This window comes from Mus caroli, unplaced genomic scaffold (genome assembly GCF_978045245.1).
Source record: "Mus caroli unplaced genomic scaffold, Mus_caroli_1 scaffold_10, whole genome shotgun sequence".
NCBI classification, from domain to species: domain Eukaryota; kingdom Metazoa; phylum Chordata; class Mammalia; order Rodentia; family Muridae; genus Mus; species Mus caroli.
The window spans coordinates 75,699,724-75,717,232 of record NW_028227265.1 but is presented as its reverse complement, the minus strand read 5'-3'; the positions used below and the strand labels follow the sequence as shown (position 1 = coordinate 75,717,232).

Sequence of the window (17,509 nt, the reverse complement as noted above, 5' to 3'; positions counted from 1 at the left end):
CATATAATACATATGTGTGTGTGTGTGTGTGTGTATGTATGTATGTGTGTATATATATATATATATATGTGTGTGTGTGTGTGTGTGTGTGTGTGTGTGTGTATAAAATGATTTATTTGTTCCCTCTTAGGAAAAGAAATACTTGAAACTTTGGAAATAAAAATTTAAAGACATCAGTTTCAATATGTATATGTATACACACACTTACATTCATGTTTTTCAAGTTCACATTATCACTAAGAGATGTCAAAATAGCACTCTCTCAGTATTTATCACAGAATAAAAGTTTGCTGAAGAGAAGTATATGACTGAAAGAGAAAAAATAATAAATATGTTGTCCATTATGGAAGAACTTATTAGAAAATGTTTCTAAGTTCCAGATCATAATGGTGCTTAAATTGCACTTGGATACATTTGAATACATTTGTTAAAATTAATGCCAAAAGAGTAATATTAGTGTGCACTTTAAAATGCTAACATGTAGCCAGGCGTGGTGGCGCACGCCTTTAATCCCAGCACTAATCCCAGCACTCGGGAGGCAGAGGCAGGTGGATTTCTGAGTTTGAGGCCAGCCTGATCTACAAAGTAAGTGCCAGGTCAGCCAGGGCTACCCAGAGAAACCCTGTCTCTCGAAAAACCAAAAAAAAAAAAAAAAAATGCTAACATGTATGTCCCAAAATGCCTTTAATTATTTTAATGAAACAGAGTTTTCAATGTATAATAGTTAAAGGTATTTTTCAAAACATTTACATATAGACAAAACCAGATAGAAATCCCTTCCCTAACAGAAGCAAACCCTGGCATCCAGTCACTGACACCAGAATGCTCAGTCAGTGCCCATCAGTAGGACAGGCCTACACATGGCTACTGGCGGGCCATGTTGATTCAAGGCTTTCCCCAGATCCTGGTGTATGGATAGGGAACCGAGTTTGTCTAAAACCAGGAAATTGCATAGGAAGGCCAGTTATCACTGGGGTTAGGAACTTCGGGGAGCTGTGACTTCATCTGGAGAATTCTTACCACGCTAAGGCGCTATGGTTATGTCTCGAGATTGCTGTACGCTCAACCTGTGGGCCACTTAAGATAACCTGTGTTCTCTTTGTGCAACACTGCTGGATTAGCTTCCTGCTGACCTCACCCCACTGTTATATTAGGTTTCTACTGAAACCTTGAAAACTGTACATAAGATGTTGTATTTCTTAATAAATGTGCTTGGCATGAGATATGTGCTTGTGCAGGACCCCAGATTTTCTGTTTTCTCATCAGCTCCCCTATGAGAACCCTGCCACTGAGAAGTGATCTGTTGATCCATCCTGGTCAGCTTCCTATGGATGGATGGCCAGGGGTGATTACATAGTGCACAGCAACAGCGTAACAGGCTTCAGATCAGTAAAAGACATAAACTCAAAACATTGAGTGTTCAGTAGAAACAGCAAGACCCAGAAATATTTCTATACTAGAGATTAACAAACAGATCCATAACCAGCTGACACTAAACTACACCATGAATGTATGATGAATTAATTATATCACTCCCCAAAGAACTCACTCCCCGTCTTTATAAGAGGATTACCCAGTGCCATGTTATCCGCAGTATTTCCCTGTGGAATTAATAACTGTGATCCACTGACTTTTGTGTGATATGCTTGAGCCAATAAATGAATAGGAATGATGCCTGTCACATTAGAAGCGCCACAATTTTCCATCAATTTTGTGTACCAAAAGAAACCTTGCTGTTTTCCAACTTGCACTATAAAATAACATGTGATATTTATCCTGGATCAGCCCTCCTTGATGCAAGAAAGTACATATCTGTTTTCACAGACAACCAAGAGCTTCCCATGAATCAGAATGGCAGAAAAAATGACAAATCAGATGTAACATAGGTGGAAAACTTCTATGAAAAGCTGAAAATTAATGCCCACAAGAGTGAAGGCCAGGAGGGCAAAGAGGTGATTCAGAAGATGTGTGTGAGCCCATGCATACTAGTGGCCAGTCTCTGCCCCTACAGACCTCCGACCACATCATGCCCCCCAGAAAGGCCTAGGCTCAGCCCCTTAAGGCACCTGAGTGGCCACACCCTGCCTCTGAGGAACAACCACATGCCTCAGCCCACAGAACATTGTACCCAAGTCCCCAGCACTTCAAGTCCCTGTAGGCCAAACTCCACCCTAAAGTTAAAAAGCCCAAGATCAGGCCACAAAATCTAACTGATCCCAGCCCCCACCTTGAGGCAAGGTTTGGCCTGTTTGCACTGTGTACTCCAGGTCCCTGGTCCATCAGCTTCACGTCGAGCCTCCATTTTCTGACCCTCATCTCCACACTGTCATTAATGCTGTCATTACAAATGCAAACCTTAGTACCTGGCACTTTCTGTCTCTCTATGTGTGTCTCTCTGTGTGTGCGCGCACACACACATATGTGTACGCTTTCCAAGGTTCTAAATTGGCTTACACAGCCAGTATCTCAGTATCTGTAGTTTCCCAGTCAGAATGGTAACTTTTTAGAAAGGAGAGAGAGAGAGAAAACTAATTCATTTACCAATAGAAAATTTACTAAGGAATGTTTTAAAATGCTTGTATCACACAAAACATGCAGACAAACCATTATACTCAGCCAACCAAATCAAGTTTCCACAAGTGCAGATTTACTCAAGTGTGTCAAAATATTTGAAGTTCATCTGGTGCTGCCCTGTGCTATGCGGTTAGGACTGTGTCTGTTCCAAACATGTATTAACTCTCTTTTCTTACCCTTAAAAAACTCAAATTTCTACATAGCATTTACATCGCATAAGGCACCACAGGTAATCAAGAGATAATCTAAAGTATAAGGAAGCTTATATATGCATTATATGCAAATACTACACCACTATACCAAGGCTTCTGATGTTTTTAGAGAGTCCTTAAAAATAAATCTCCCAGGGTTTCCCAGGGTTAGCTAAGGTCAATTGCCAATAAAATTTCCTAAACACACTTTTATTTCCTTATCTTTCTACTAAGTCACACAACAAATAGGTATTTAAATGCCCTAAGGTCTGTATATATACATAGGTATATACGTCTGAATGTATACACACACACACACACACACACACACACACACACACACGCAACAAGAGCTATAAGTGATAGTACTACAAAATAATAATGACTCAGCAAAACATCTGCCAAGTTTGAGACTAGCAAGGAAATAAACAGTGAGGAAGGCCCATGCGTTCTGATAGTGTGCTCACTGAAACAAATCTTCTATCACAGCTATGGGGACAGAAGCTCTGGTGTCTCCTTGGGAGTTCAGATTACCTATTGATATCTAAGTCCCACTCTCTCTCTTCAAAGTCTAGATACTGGAGGCAATTCTGGACTAAATTTGTCAGACAATTTTGAACAGACGTCAGCTAAATATCTTTTACACATTTAAATCACACCAAGTTAGATAAATATCACCAAATAGAGGGTCAAAGCACAAACTGGGCAAAAACAAACCAAAAATTCAAAACAAACAAGCAACCCCCCCCCCACACACTTTTTTTTTCTCAATCTCTGGATGTCATAACAAGCTACAAAGCTTGCTACAAAGCTTGAGTCTGTCAGGCTGTTAGCTCACCATCAGAAAATCCTTCATGCCTACACATGAATGTGTGTGTGCGCACACACACACACAAACAAAACAATTTGTGACAACTGGTTGTTCCCTGCAGGTCAGTCTCAGCTGGTGAGCATAACCAGCTAGACCAGTGGCCCTTGACATTTGACCCCTGGGGGTCCAACGACCCTTTCATAGGGATCACCTAGGACAATGGGAAAACACAGATATTTACACTATGATTCATAAAAGTAGCAAAATTATAGTTATGAAGTATCAAGGAAAACAATGTTATGGTTAGAAGTCACAAGAGGAACAAACTGTAATAAAGGGCCCTGTCGTTAGAAAGGTTGAGAGTCACTGAGTTCAGTGAAAATGCAGGCTTCCTGCCTATGGTAGAATTGTTTCTAAAAAGTACCTGAGAAGGTCAAGACTACTCCCCACGTACCACCTCCATCAAAACTGGGCTACGTAACTCATTTACCCCTAGAATGTGCTAGTGCATAATGTTAGAGGTCAAGCCGAGGTCAACTGTTTTTCCAACTTTCCCAGAAACCTCCACCCAACTAACTCAAAATTCATGGGGATTTGAAGTGAAAGAATGTAAATCTTTGGGTGACAGTCCCCCAAGCCAAACAGAAAACAAACAAAAAACAAACAAAAGAAAACTGGAAGGCTCTTCCTCACATCCTATAGAAAGATGCTTTAATAACCACAGCACAAGGAGAGACAAAGTCACTATAGCTAGTGGGATTTTGTTAGCTATCATGGGGCTATGTGTTAATTCAGAACTGAATTGGGCACTCCAATATTGAGCAGAGAACAGTCAAGAGGTAGCAGTTCTGGGTCGGTTTCTCTCTCTCTCTCCCCTCTCTCCCCTTCCCCCTTTCTCTCTCTCTCTCTCTCTCTCTCTCTCTCTCTCTCTCTCTGTCTATCTCTGTGTCTCTGTCTCTCTCTTTCTGCTTTCTACACTTATGCTAGCCAGATGGCCCCTAAGGAAGCCACAGTGGGAAGAAAAAAAAAGACTAAAAACTACTTCTCCACCCAGGAGACACCCATTGGGAAAAATCCAATTCCCTCCGTACTTTGGCTACTTGAAATCTACACTACACCCAGAATTTTCTTTCTCACCAGTGGTAAGTTCTTTCCCATTCTTTGTATTAACCTAGGGAGGTTAGAGCCATTTTAAGCCCCAAGCAAGGGAATATGCTAGATTTTGTGTCTCAGATGTTTAATTGTCATCAGCACCTGTTACCAACTCCGAACCACCTACTTCCCAGTACTCACAGATAAGTGCTGTACAGAGAGGGCAGAGGAGAGGCTTGAAAGTTCCTTCAAAACCGGCGTCTTTACATGTCAATAATCAAGTCCCATGCTGGAGGGGTAAGCAGTGGTTACACGTCAGACCGCAGTATTGAAAACAGAGTTTGTGCTTTCATGCTTTTCCAGGAATAAGAGGACCAGAAAGTGTGAAGCAAAACTTATAAGGAGCAAAGCAAAGAATGTTCTAGCACCAGGAGATTCTGGGTTAGGTGAGGAAAAAAAATAAAAAACAACAACAAAAAACTAACACAACAGTCTGAAAGAAGGCGCTTATTACTCATTAAAAGAGATTACAATCTTCTAAAATAATTTTGTGTTATATGAATATTTAATATCATTTACGGGTTTCTACCCTGCCTTAGATCATTCAGTTCCCAGATAAAAGACACAAAACCTTTATAAGCTTTAAAGCACTAGAGCTGGGCAGATATCAACCCTCTAAGGTATTTGCATCGACTTCCCCATCAGTAACCAAGTTATTAACCTCACATTACAACTTGCCATTTTCCACCTGGGCAGTTCTTAACTCCAACTGGTCAGCCCTCATGGCCATGTTTTCACGACTCATCCCATGGTATCTTCTCTCTCTGCCTTCTTATCCTCTCTTGTGGTCCTTCCTCAGATCCCAAAGCCAGGAACCAAAACCCCACCTACCTCTCTTCTGCCCAGCTATAGGCTGTTGGCATCTTTATTCAACCAATAGTTTTAAATTAAGGAGCAAGTTTACATACATATCATCACTTGGTGTGCCTGAGGATTCTCTCATCCCTGAGATAACTAGGGCCAGTATTTAGCATTATAATGCATAGCTACAAATCAAACCTCAACAGTTTTCATGGATCATTTGTGTGTGTGTGTGTGTGTGTGTGTGTGTGTGTAAGTTTACTGATACATATTCCTTCTAGGAAATTCTTGAGATGCAGAATTGAGAAGTTGCAGACTTTAGTAGGTTCAGGGCTGTTATCTGGGTCAAACTGGAGTTAATATGCCCAGAACCTGAGGCTCAGGAAATACTCTGGGCTTTCAAAGAACTATACAGCAAGATTCATTTCTTCAGAGCAATACTTGGCATAGATCGTGAATATTTTACTTGAGTCTCTTTGGGCTGCTTCCTTAATTACCCTTGTCACAAGCCATTATCAGTCGGTCCTCTTACTATGAAAACCTGGGACAGGATAGTGACAGACCCTGGGAAGACACCAACAGAGCTTGAAGAGAAGGAGGAGAAATCATGAGTGTGAGAGAGAAAAGTAAAAGCAGTATTTACAAAGGGGATAGTGTACAGGGTAATCTATGTCCTGGTCACATTAGACACAAGCACTTCGTCATTTATTGGGCACCCGCCTATCAACTGCGAGACAATGTGCTGAGTACTGGACAAGATACAAGCACAACTGACAGCCTGCCCTTTGAGGACTTCCAGTCGAGTTCGGGAGCACACAGCCTCTGGGAACATTCTGGGTAGCAGAGTGAATGAACCCCCAAAGCCCCACTGCACACTCCTTCCTCAAACCTCAAGTGCACTACTGTTTTTCTTTTTGATTTAGCAGCTTCACAAAAACGCATAAATCTGGAAGTCTTTAAAATGCATATTTTTACTCAGAAAAAAAAAATCTTTATTAGAAAAATGTTGAATATTTATTGTAGTTAAGAAAATTTTTGCACATATATATTCAGTATTTTTCATGAATTATTTTCTTGTGCATTTGTTTAAGTAAACAACTTCCCAAATTTCATAAAAACTATGAAAGAACTTTTTCAAACATACATCTTTGAACCATTGGCAGTCTCGCAGTAAGGTACACAGGCTTGTGACTGAAAGCAAGGGAAGCTTTTGAAATAGATGTCTGCTACAATCAAAGGTCACAGCTCCGAGGTCAAAGTATCAGAAAGCAGACTCGCCACTACCAGGCCCCTGCACCAGCCCCCATTCAAAGCTTTAGCTCCTTAAAGTCCAATTCTTCACAGGAATAACTGGCCAGAAAGACCACTGAAGAGCTGTAAAACAATTACCAGCAAAGGAATTCGCCCCAGCCTGTTTTCCTATTCTATTTTCAACACTTTCTGAAGCTGTTGCTTTCCTTTCAGCATGAGGACAGTAAATGCAATAGGGCCAGACACAAAGCACACAGTTAAGATGTCTAGTTAAGACTGAGAGGGATGCGCCGAGTGCTACAGTTTCAAGTTCATTTCTAACCGCAACCTCTTTACTAACATTCTTGCATTCTTTTCATAGAATCACCTCTGGGCTCAGCCACTGAAGCACTGAGTCTTCTCTAAAACACTGAGACCAGAGATGCTTATCACACATAAGAACTTTGCACGTTACAGCACCATCACAGACTGATAAAGCCGTGCACGCACGCAATGGAGTTCCTGAGAGACAGGGCTAGTGGCGTGCCGGAGAAGCTGCTCCCTTAGTCTGCTAAAAACCAAGGCCATTTGCCATATTGGGCTTTCCTTTCCAAACTCCTGAATTGGGCTTTTCAGATACATAAATGTCAGTGCTAGATAGTCTGTGCTCAACCAACAGATCCACTCAGCACAAAGGTATAGTGAACTGTTAACTGAACTGATGTGTGGCTTTAATGCCCTAGGCTTGTGAAGGCTTCCTTAGCTAGGACACACCCAGATCCTCTAACTTTGACACTTGCAGACTTTACACATCTAGTATCTCATCGATGTATAAAGCTCACTTTTGTAGGTATAAACTGTAGCAGAAGCTCAGATCCTTATGAACTCTGTTAATCTTTCCATCACTGTTCTGACTTCAGATCACTAAGGTGGTTTCCTGTTCGCAATCTGCTGAACAGAAAACATATCACAACTTTCTATCCTAGTAAAGGATCCTTTTATAGACAAAGAAACAGAGACCCCAAAATGTTTAAGGAACGTGCTAGTGCCAATTTCAAGGTGCGCCTCTGACCCTTCTGCTGGTAAGAAAACCTCAAGCACATGCATTTGTAAGAACTGTACCACCACATACAAGAGCTGTTTGATGAATGTCACTAAGCACATGAGGTAAACAGAACAAATGCTAATTTATGCTATTGCTAGTAAACAGCCCTTTTAGGTTACTTTAGAATGTGTGTAGTGTCTACTCTTGCATTTAAGAGTAGCCAATATGCAGATGCTAATTCTGAGAGTATCAATGAGGAAAATAAATTTCATGTCAAATATAATTACATACTCAATCATATACAACATATTTAATCTCTAAATTATTTTACAAACCTATGTAGTTATTTTAATATGGGTAAAAATGAATACACACAAAGATATCACTGTGTAAGTTGTTGGCTGCTAGAAAATTAGTTTCGAACTCTCTCATTCCCAGAAGGAAAATGAGAGTAACGAACTACAATAAAACTATATGAATGTGACCAATGTGTAAACTGAGGTATAAAACAAGTCCACTGCTTGCTTTTTAGTCAGTAAGTTTCTGGGTTTCAGTTTCTTCACCTGCAAAGCGCTAACATTTGTACTCTCTACCTCATTAGGATCACTCAAGACAACACTCAGCACAGGAGAGAAACCTGTGGGTGGAAAGCACTGACAACTGTTCTTACTGTTCCAACTGTGAGAGTATGGAGCTATGAAAACCGTACTTAACCACAAGAGGCAAGTTCAGTGGGGCGAATTCAATTCAGGAGGGAATCCATGCAAACAGTTTTCAACTTTGCATGGCAAAGGTAAAATTTTAAAGAGATACACAAAGAAACACTCTGAAAAGACTGAAAGATACACATTTGGCTGGGTTGAAACTTTAAAATGAGCCTGCTAGATTTTACAGCATACAAACAGGTTCTTCCTCTTCATTTGGAGAAAGCTGCTACTCACCTAAGGAAAGCAAGCATGATTGGGCCTTGTAAAAGAAATGGGATACAATTATACCACTCTGCTCGTTTGTAAACCAGACTTCAAAGAACCACATTCATCTAGTTTCCAGTCATCTACACTTAGACTATACACTTAGAGATATAAGAGAGTGCCCATGAGTAAGTCACAACTGCTTTGCATGAACACAAAAGATACAATTTAGAATTCTTATGACACCTGAATGTCTAACAGCCCTTTATGATCATTTTGTATCGTGTAAGATAATATAAATCATGTTTCAACCCTGCACTGCTGATCGATTCTTCCCATGCAGCTGCCTCGTTCTGCATAACCACTCTCCTCTCGGAGGCCTTTTCTGTCTGTTTACAAAGCTAAGCTTAAGCAGCTCAGAACCTTTCACTTCAACTGCTTCTTCTGACCTGAGTCTTTCTTACATCCAAACAAAAAAGGAAAAAAAAGAAAAAAAAAAAATCAATGAAGAAACCGGGGAGAGATGAGATGCAATTCAACATGTATAAAAATAAGCTTCAAATTGAGAATAATTTAGTAACTCTTGGTTATTTCGTATGTATCTGGAAATGGCACAGACACATGTCCGGATCCTGTCACAAGAGGGAGAATTCCAGCGTTTGGTACAACGTTCCAGGAGAGGGTCAGAGTGACATTCCTGTTTCCCCTACAAAAGGATGTAATAAGCAAAGGTTAGCAGAACTTGTCACTTAAGGAAAATTTCAATCAAGTGCTATTAGGCCATACACTTCATCTGTAACTAGCTGTTTCTAATAGACAAAACATAACAATTTTTATGAAATCCACAGATAGCACTAGAAGACATCAACATAAAATTCACAGGTAGCCTAAATGACCAGCATAAACTCACACCTGCAGCTATTTACCAATAAAAAAAGCTTACATGAATAGGACACAACAAGGAGAAAACAAGACTCAGGCTAGGAATCAAAAGGCAATAGTGTGAAATCTAATTTTGCCATTATTTAGAGGTGCAAACTGAAGCAGATCAAAATCTACCAAAATCCATATTATTTGCACATCCAAAGGTGTGATTAGGTCAAATCTTATAAAGCATCAAAGGTCAAAATGGCCTGAGATCCCGATCATCAATCATTCTGATTTCCTCTTCTTCTGAAGAGTAAACTGAATTTTTGGGGGGGTGTGGGGGGAGGGGGGAGTAAGTTAAAGAAGCAACACTAGGATCCCAGGTCTCCACCCACCACACTGAGGCCTCATGCAGGCTCCTGACTCAAGTTCAGAAAGCAGAGCTTTAAGGTAACAGTGGCGCCCCTCCCACACATGAGAAAGCCCTCCCCGCACCCACCTTCCATGTCCCTGTATATTCAATAGTAACAGCTATTGCACGGGTTAATTTTCTGTCAATATGACACAGGATATAGTGATCTCAGGACAGGGAACTTCAATTGAGGAGCCCCATTAGACTGGCAGGCATGCAAGCTTACGGGGCATTAATAACTAATGGCTGATGTGAAGGATTTATCCTGCTGTGGGTGGTGCCATCCTTGGACAGGTAGTCTGGGGTGTATACGAAAGCAAACTGAGGAAGTTAACGAGAGGCATTTCTCCAGTGTCTGCCTCAGTTCTCGCCTTGGCTTCCCCTGATGATAAACTGTAACCTGTAAGCCTATAGATAAAGGCTTTCTTCTCCAGCTGACTTGTTCCCTGGTGCTTATTATAGCAATAGAAAGCAAACTGTAACAGCGGTGGACTTTTACTATGATTACAGCATTTAGCATCATTAGAGAATTGATTACTATGACCAATGCCAATTTTTCTCTTTCCTCTGTCTTCCTTTTCTTCTTCTTCTTCTTTTCTTTTTTACTTTTTTTTTTTTTTTTTAAGATTTATTTATTTCATTTATATAAGTACACTGTAGCTGTCTTCAAGCACACCAGGAGAGGGCATCAGATCCCATTACAGATGGTTGTCAGCCACCATGTGGTTGCATGACCTCTGGAAGAGCAGTCAGTGCTCTTAACCACTGAGCCATCTCTCCAGCCCTCCTCAGTCTTTCAGTTGAGTTCAAAACACACAAACACTTTTCTCCCAAACTGTTGTACTAACATTTTTATCCCCTTCCCTTCTTAACTCTCCTGGAAGTTGAACAAGATCCTGTGCATGCCAGGTCAATGCTACTATTTCCCCAGGAACAGTATTTTTTTTTTCTTTAAAATAAAAACACATTTCATCAGTCTCTTACTACTATTACTTAAAAATGTTAAAAACAACAAAGAAGCACTCACTTGAGGCCATTTCCATCATCAAAGAAGAAATACTTTGTCTTCATATCTTTCAAAAGTAGCTTCGGATTATCACCTCTCAAAACAATTTTGTCCCAAAGGACAACTTGGTTCAGAGCCTGTATCAATTGAAAGTAATTAGATAACTCATCAGGGACACTCTCACTTCAAAACCAAAGCCTAAGTAAGCAAAGAGCTGAACAACTGCATGGAAGTGTATTGATTACTCACCAAAGCAATAATTTAATCCCAAACTAGTGTTATCTTACTGGCTTTACTGAGGTAAAGCAGAATTATAAAAACAATTTGATATACCCATCACAAAAGTAACATTGATGCTCATAAATTTTGGATACACACTCAATAGTATTTATATACAGCAGATACTCTTATTATAAAATTTTCTATTTTTAAAATATTTTGATTTTTAAGGCAGAGATCAAAACTCTTATTTTGAAGGAGAGCTTTCTCTGCTGTCTTTAAAATGTTTTGTTGATTTTTAAGTTCATTCACCCATGACCGATGTCTAATGAAATATCTCGCATAAAATATATGGTCCAAAAATTAGTATATGAAGTTGTTTAACATGCTGCCTGCTAAATACTAATAGAGGCCATATAAAATATAGACCCACCTGTAATTACAAATTACCTATTGTCTTAGGGTTTCCATTGCTGTAAAGAAACACCATGACCAAGGCAACTCTTACAGGAAAAACATTTCACTGGGGTTGGCTTATAGTTTCAGAGGCTAGTCAGCTTGAAGGCAGACACAGTTCTAGAGGAGCTGAGAGTTCTACACATTAATCTAGAGGCAGCAGGAGGAGACAGGATTCCACACTGGGCGGAGTCTGAGCATAGGAGACCTCAAAGCCCCACCTCCATAGGGACACACTTCCTGTAACCAGGCCACACCTACTCCATCAGGACCACACCTCCTAACAGTGCTACTCCCTATGGCCAAGCATTCAAACACAGGAGGCTGTGGGGAACATACTTATTCAAATCGCCACACCTACCTACAATGATGAAAAACAGAATTGCTTTTGGCAGCAACATAGAAGCAATGTCTTATTTGTGTGTATCTCAGCTTGATATATTAAGTAAGCCACTCCATACTTTTCAGTATCAGCACTATAAGAGAAGCTAAGGCAGTTAAGAAATAGCCTGCTATAACAGTGTGCACACCTTTCTGGGCCCTTAATGCTACAGAGCTACAAGGCATACATAGCTTAAACAGGCTACTGCAGGACAGAAAGCTTCCTCACTACAGCCTTCTCTCTATAGCTTGAGTTTTTTTGTTTGTTTGTTTGTTTGTTTGTTTTAAACTAAGCTATGAAGGTAATATGTTCTGAATACATAAAAATGTATCTTCTTGGGTCAGTGACACACCTCAGTGGGTGGGGTACAATCCTTGAGGGGAGGACTGATTGTCCAACAAGTAATTTTTTGAAATTACATATTTTCGTAAGAAATAATGTTTAAAAGGAAACTATTATAATATATTTATATAAATACTTACATTATTTTTTGTTGAATACTCTGCGGATAAATAAAGAAATAACTGCTTAACATTCCAATCAAATATATTCTCTAGATGTAAACCAGTTAAGGACTCTAAAGACTGGACAGCAGCACACAACTCTCAAACAGACCTTATTCTTAAAACATCCACCGCTCCATGAACACTGAAACAGAACAGAACAGGCAGTCCATGAATGGACCAACATTAACTAAAAACAAAAATACTGGATACTTATATTGTAAAATCTAGTCCATTCCAAAGGTGTGTGTGTGTGTGTGTGTGTGTGTAGGTTACCATCCCCCCTCTTCTTGTAAACATAACTAGCTGACTTATTTAAAAAAGTAAACATAAGAAACTGAAACTTTAATTCTGTCCACTGAGTTCAAAAGAATGAGGACTTAGTCTTTCAGAGAAAAACAGTTTCAGAAGAGCTCCAAAGCAGAACTAATCCTCACTATTCAAAGTAGCTAACATGCACATGCGCACTGAGCTCAAGTCATTAACCAAGCACAGCACTCTATACACGTTGATGTGGTTACTACACATCAGTCCTGACCACAGTGTCTCAGTGTGTGGGGTTCTGCGGTGGCAGTAAAGAAACACCAACAGGGTCCCATTCATCTTGGAGATGTACTACTAGAAGAGATTACAATACTAAGCCACACTGATAAGAGCTAACATGAGAATTTCTATTAAATATTATCTATAAATTATTAATTCTATATGTATATACATATTGATAGGCTTATTACACTCTAATTTTAAAGTATACCCACTACCAGTTATTGTTCAGAATAGAGACGTCTACAGCTGTTCTTTACAAACGAAAAGGACAATTTCAAATATGAGGAGATATTAAGAAAATCTGAACAAACTATAAGACTGATAGTGTATAAACACAATAAGTAGTTTCTGATCTCAAATCTGGCCCCTTCCTTTGGAGTGCTGGGGTTATAGGCATGCCCCACAACCCAGTTTTATGCAGGGCTGGGGAGAGAAATCAGGACTTGTATATGCACGCTAGGCAAGAATTCTACCAAATGAGTTACACTCCCAGTGACTTAATGTGGTTTTCTAGAATACAAAATACTGCTTCCATCTCTGCCTAAGCTCCTTCCCATCTAAGATTTTAAAAGGGCATGAAAATTTAAACAAGATTTTTCTGATGGCATCTGTATTTCCACAAAAGGTACATTTTAAACTAATTCCTACTTTATACCTGAATCCATAAACTAATTCCTACTTTATACCTGAATCCAATAATTTGCTTAATTAAAAACTGCAAATAGTTTAAGGATGAACAGCTGGAAAACCAGTCAGACATACACTTTGGTCAGCTGCTTTATACAACAGTCTCCTTAACCAATAATTAATAATAATGATGATGATAATACACTGCCAGGATTATAACCTGTGGCCCTAAAGGAGACTAAGGTTGCCAAGATGTCAATCTGGTGAAGACAGAGACACAAGATAAAGAGAAAATAACTCATCCTCGCTGATCAAAGATGCTTCATTACGATCCATCTGACCAGACAGGTGGTAAAACGCTGACATAAGTTATCATCAGTGGCCCTCTGAACAAACCACTGCCGATGCAACGTCCTTTGAAACATAGGAGGTGTGTGTTTGTTTTCTCTCCTAAGAGATGAGAGATTATTTGAGACTGAAAACAGGCTATTTCTGGGCAGGCTGAGCTCTGGAGAGTTTTTCCTTCTCTAACCAAAATGATTTAACTGTATCTCTTCTTTCCTACCTTCAACTTGATGTTTAAATGAAGACTTAAGATATATGCACATAAATCCCAGGCTGCGGTGGAGTCAACAGCCACTCGCCCTCTTCCCCAATCTCCTACACTCGCATCTCATTTCAAATGTACAGAAAAAGCAATGCCAAGTTTTCTGGAAGGATATCAGCTGTTATATCAAATGTGATGAAGCCCAGGTCACTTCTTTCTCTAGGGCCCGTGAAGTCTTCTACATTTTTTCTAGAAGTAAAGATAAAAGTTTTACCATCCCTCACAGTATCACACTAAACGTACACAACTTGAAACAGGAAGGGCTCCTTGTGTGCAGAAGTCAAACCTAGGTTTAACAGCGAAATCGTAAGCTTAAGAGTAAGCTTTTGTCTGAAAATAAATATTATAATTCAATACAAGAGAAGGCAGTCAGCGGTTTTCATCTGCCTAACGAGGAGCCCTGAGAAGAGAAAAAAAAAAAAAAGAAAAGAAAAACGAAAACACAAATACTTTATGCGGAGCAGGCCACAAGATAATCTGGAACGCAGCACCTGTTTATAAACACATGCCATATGTCAGAGCCAACATGCACTTTCCACAATTATCTGAAATCCATACAACAATCCTTCCAGTGACTTTCTTCACTTACAACAAATGTTAACACCCGCGAGAGCAAGAAACCTGTTTAAGATCACAACGTTTAATATGTTTCAAGTTTGTCTAGGTCACCACTGAAGGTGATGGCAGGGCCGGTATCCTGAGCTAAGTCTATTTAAATCACCAATAGTACCTAACAAAAATGTGTGTGTGGGGGGAGGAATAAAAAAATCAAAAGCAGCAGCAGTAGTAAGAGGGGACACTTACTGGTGATTCTGACAAACAAATTAGTAAACCAAGGCTAAAAGAACGGGGCAGATTGCAGAAGACAGTTCACACAGAGCATACAGAAATTAAAACCACTGCGTGAAAGATAAAAGTGCCAGAAAAATGGAGGGAAATGCTATAAATAAAACAGGCAGTAGGAAAAAAGAACAGTCATTTCGAAATTCTATTTTTAATGTCTCCTAAGACTTACTCAGGTTGCTGGCTAAAGAATGACGTTAAAAATGACAAGAAACTGGGATGTTTAAACCGCCCCTGTGCATCCTGCACATCCTAACTTCATGGCAGCAGCTGCCAAGTAGTTTGTCCAGGATGGACAGACGTCTTCAGGGACTGTCAAAGAGAACCAACTGGGGCTGGACGTGACACCAGAGCCACCCACCGAGGCGCCTGGGTGGACACCCAGGCCGGGGGAACTGGGGGCTGGCTGGGGTCCCCACGCGCGCTTGCAGGCGGGGAGGCGCCGGGCGGAAGCGCGGGTGTGCTGTTGTGTTGCTCCCTCATTGGCCCGGGTGGGTGAGGGACTTGCAGAACAGGAAGGAAGGGAAGCGCTGACCCAGGCTACTCGGGAGACGATCGCGCAGGGCTGGGGTCCGAGGGCCCCCGGGACGCGCATCCGCGGAGTGGACGACCCTCGCGCGGCGAAGCCCTCGGGGACCGCGCACACAGCCCCGGGCGGGGCCGGCCGGCCGCACTCACAGCATGATCCGCGAGACGTGCAGCCGCACTGGGACGCTCCTGTCTTTGAAGGCGGTGGTGATGAAGCAGCCGAAGGTGAGCGCCGCCATCACGCTCAGCGAGAAGGCGAACAGGGAGTTCGCGCGCGACAGGACGGTGTTCATCGTGGCGACCTTCCCCTCCCGGCCCCGGCTCCTACACTCGCACTTCAGGCGCTGCTTCCCGCGGCCGACCAGTCCCCGCCCACCCGCGCACCGAGTGCGCACGTCCCGCCCCGCCCCCTTTCCGGTCCTCCGACAGGAGCGCGCACGCTCCCACACCTTCTGGGTCCCACCCACCGGGCGGCCGTGCACGCGCTGGAAGGCGATGCTTTCAATGAATCCGCCAATCATCAAAGAGCACGGGGGTTGGGCTTTGCCACGGGGCGGGGGGCTGGGGGGGACCCGCCTCCTCCACTGCTCAGTTGTTCCAGGGCCTCTGTGGCTTGGTAGGGGAAGCAGCATTTTGCTAGTTGACCTTCAGTTAAGTTTATAAAGACAGCGGCTCCTTAACTGTTCTGTGGTAGTCACTTTTCAAAACGCGTGGTCCCAGCTCACCTCTATCAAAGCTGGTAAAGTTGGACATTTTTAGAAAGGAGGAAAAATGAAATCAATCAGGCACCTAAATAGCAGGCAGGGACACCAGTGTTGGTGTGCAGCCTTCGCACTAGACAATTAGTCAAATCCCTGTTGCTTTGCTTTCAACAGAGAACAGAACCTCTACTTAAGTTACGTGTTTTATACCACAATTCCAAATATTTCCACTTATCCAAACTAGGTTGTTGTACAACAGCTGCTGTAAACCATGAACGGTGGTAATGAGAAACTGATATTGATTAAACTCCTCTCAGTCATTACCATGCAATTAATTTTCATACAGCATACAGGCAGGATCATTAAGAATTGCCTAGCACATATTCTAGGCCTCGAATGAAGACTATTACAGAATAGACCCTGGCTCAAATAGAATAGAGCCAATAAATGAAATATGTAGTAATTATAGTCAGAGTGGTCTTTAGATGTGTTTAAAACCTTGGTTATTCGATCTCTCCGGTAGCCACACTGTATTCAGTGAAGGAAGGTTTTAATAAATAGGTACTGTGCTGCAAGTGAGACCCAAAAGTATATTGATCACTTTGTATCCTATTAGGTTTATAACTGAGTAAAGTTATCAAAATCAAAGCAGCAACTTAAATTATAAAACAGGTATAAATACATAGTGCTAGAGACAAAATGAGGAAGCCATGTATGTGGTGAGACAGAACAAATCAGCCCACACACTACCTAGTATTATTACTATAGAGTAACTTAGAGAAAGGATGCCTGTTGTTACAGATGATGAGTGCTAGGATACATGCTATGAAATATACTGAACACTTAGAGGTATATGTAAGACACACCCAATAATCTCTTCCCAGTAGGTAAAGAAGTACCTGTGAAACAAAAGGCTGAAGTATACCTGGGAAAGTAATGGCCTGTTGAATTCTGTGGAAATATTTAATCTCAATTTGGGGTCTTAACCCCACCCTTGATCATTCAGTTCCTGGATAAAAAGACACACACAACCTTTATATTTATAGTAAGCTTTAAGCAGCATAAAAGCTGGGCAGATATCCACCCTCTGTGGTATT

At 41.1% G+C, this 17,509-nt stretch overlaps 1 protein-coding gene across 1 annotated transcript; it reads right to left on the bottom strand.

Annotated features, from left to right (window-relative positions):
* Positions 1 to 6,482: 6,482 nt before the first annotated feature.
* On the bottom strand, positions 6,483 to 16,101 carry Spcs3 (signal peptidase complex subunit 3). The gene is made up of 5 exons (XM_021170719.2): positions 15,862 to 16,101; positions 14,456 to 14,529; positions 12,540 to 12,616; positions 11,022 to 11,137; positions 6,483 to 9,421 (listed from the first exon to the last, which is right to left on the bottom strand). Exons 1-5 carry the CDS (start codon positions 16,002 to 16,004, stop codon positions 9,289 to 9,291), a joined length of 543 nt encoding a protein of 180 aa, XP_021026378.1. The 5' UTR covers positions 16,005 to 16,101; the 3' UTR covers positions 6,483 to 9,288.
* Between the last annotated feature and the right edge of the window lie 1,408 nt (positions 16,102 to 17,509).